General features: G+C 41.6%; 1 protein-coding gene across 1 annotated transcript; it reads left to right on the top strand.

Annotated features, from left to right (window-relative positions):
• On the top strand, positions 1-2,476 carry LOC145590143 (uncharacterized). The gene is made up of 2 exons (XM_081646892.1): positions 1-834; positions 1,549-2,476. Exons 1-2 carry the CDS (start codon positions 179-181, stop codon positions 2,303-2,305), a joined length of 1,413 nt encoding a protein of 470 aa, XP_081503018.1. The 5' UTR covers positions 1-178; the 3' UTR covers positions 2,306-2,476.

The following is a 2,476-nucleotide window of genomic DNA, read 5'->3' as shown; positions in this document are numbered from 1 at the left end:
TTGTAATCCACTCTCCAATTAATTCCAGCCTGTTTTTTCCCATCATCATAATAATAATCCTTTCTTTCTTCCTACCTCTCTATCCATCCCCACTACAAATATAAACCTCCTTTTTCATCTTCCTCTTCTCTCTTCACACCTAATACAATTCGACAGAAAATTTGGGAAGAAAAAGAAAATGGATCCTTGCCAGTTCCTTCGAATAGTCATCGGGAACTTAGCGATCAAGTCGTCGTCGGGTATTCAACCCGACTCCGACGAGTCATCCTCGTGTTATTGTAAGATAAAGCTTAAGGGTTTCCCCGAGCAGGCCGCCACGGTCCCTTTGATCCCTCAGGATGCTATTCATCCTGACGGACAACTCCAGACCGTGTCGGCCTGCTTCAATCTGACTAAGTCAGATTTGGAAACCCTCGTTAAGTCGAGGTCGACTTCGAGGAAAAGTGGTAGTAGCAGCAGCAGTAGTAGCAGACTTACTCTTAAGATAAAAGTGTATACTACCAAGTCATCGGCTAATGGGTGCGGGTTTGGATCATCCGGAAAATTACTCGGGTCCGCTTCGATACCGTTGGAGTTAAGTCAACATGTAATGGAAGGGAAAACGAGTACAATGATGCAAAACGGGTGGGTTTTAATAGGGGAGAAAAAGAAGAAGGGTTTGAACCCGCAACTTTATTTGAGTGTTAAAGCTCAACCCGACCCGAGATTTGTATTCGAATTTGATAGTGAACCCGGATGTAGTCCACAAGTATTTCAAGTTCAAGGGAATATTAGACAGCCTGTTTTTACTTGCAAGTTCAGTTTTAGGCATGGTGATCATAATTTGAGATCAAGGTCAGTTGTTATTTCTTTCGTTTTTTATTTTTATTTAGCTTTTCTGCTTTAATTGTGTTTTAATCATGATTATGGTAATTTTATGTTTTTGGTCAATTATGTGATTTTGGTCAATTTTATTACAACTCCCCTTGAATGTCCCTTTGCTATAAAAATGTAATTAATTCAAAGAAGGTCTACATGTGCGAGCATTGTTAAAAGCAATTTATGTATGTTTTGAGATTGTCACTTACTAATTTATTGTTTAATGATCTAAGAGTAGTAGTATGATTCTTTATAGTTATTAATATCAATATATTTATGAAATTTGGATAAAGGTAGTTAAGTAGGCAATAATAAGGTATTGAATTAATAAAATTTTGAAAGGAATTGAAAACCAAAATTGAGGTTGTTTGGTTGAATTGTGTAATACGTAGTACAAGAACAAAGTCCAACTCTTAAGGCGTGTTTTAGGAAAAAATTTCACGGCATATACGATTATATGGTGTAATTACCAATTGGCAATTGCACACATCGTAATCATTTACAGGCTTACAGCTAATATTGCGTTGGACCACCTCATAAATTCTCGATTTTGATATGATGAATATTTTTGAATTGAGTCTTTCAAAAATTTTATATTATTATTATTATTATTATTATTATCATTATTTCAGAATTTTCAGTCGGTTGAAATTTTGTGCTGATTATGAATTTGGTCCATTCTTAAAACAGCTCAGCAATATCAGAACCAAGCACATCAAGAAGTTGGCTAAGCACACTCAAAGCTGACAGGGATCATCAGCACCAAAGCCATGTAAAAGAGCGCAAAGGATGGTCCATAACAGTACATGATCTTTCGGGGTCCCCAGTTGCAGCCGCCTCGATGGTAACCCCGTTTGTCCCGTCCCACGGGTCGGACAAGGTTAGCAAGTCTAACCCGGGTGCATGGCTCATACTGCGCCCGGGGGACCAAACATGGAAGCCCTGGGGCCGACTCGAGGCCTGGCGAGAGCGCACAGGCCTCGGGTCGGAAGGGCTTGGGCATCGCTTTGAGCTCCTCCCTGACGCAATGGGACCCGCTGGGGTCACCATGGCCCAATCATCAATCCCGGTCCGGCCCGGGGGTAAGTTCAACATCGATGTAACCACCGGACCATCCCCCGCCAGCAGCCCGAACAGCAGTATAGACTTCGGATCATGGACCGGGTCGGGCTCAGCATCGTCATCCGGGTCAGAAATACCCGGGTCGGGCTGGTGGCCCGGGCTAATGTATAAGGGGTTTGTGATGTCATCAACAGTAAGAGGGGAAGAAAAAGGGAATAAGCCAGTAGTGGAAGTTGGGGCCCAGCATGTGACATGCAGGGAGGATGCAGCCGCATTTGTGGCCTTAGCCGCTGCAATGGATCTAAGCATGGACGCATGTAGGCCCTTCTCTCAGAAGCTAAGGAAAGAGCTAAGGCAACAACAGAGTGGAGATTTTGTTGTTTAATTCAATTAGCTTTGTTGTTTGAGGTGGATTGATTTTTGTTTTTTTTTTTTCTTTTGGTAACGGCTTTTTTTCGTTTGGATGTACAGTGGAAGTGTTGCCCAATTTTTTTAGCGTCTTATTTTGATGAGTGCAAAATTGCAAAAAATTAAAGTAGGAAATTTTTTTGGTCCA

Source organism: Chenopodium album, chromosome 17, assembly GCF_948465745.1.
Source record: "Chenopodium album chromosome 17, dcCheAlbu1.1, whole genome shotgun sequence".
Classification (NCBI taxonomy): Eukaryota; Viridiplantae; Streptophyta; class Magnoliopsida; order Caryophyllales; family Amaranthaceae; genus Chenopodium; species Chenopodium album.
Note: the sequence above shows the minus strand (reverse complement) of the source record. Positions and strands in the feature narration are given on the sequence as shown.

Bases quoted from the DNA above. Each gene is read 5' to 3' on its own strand.
- LOC145590143 (XM_081646892.1), top strand. From the start codon at position 179: ATGGATCCTTGCCAGTTCCTTCGAATAGTCATCGGGAACTTAGCGATC. The intron at 835-1,548 runs GTCAGTTGTTAT...TTCTTAAAACAG, and splicing joins GATCATAATTTGAGATCAAG to CTCAGCAATATCAGAACCAA.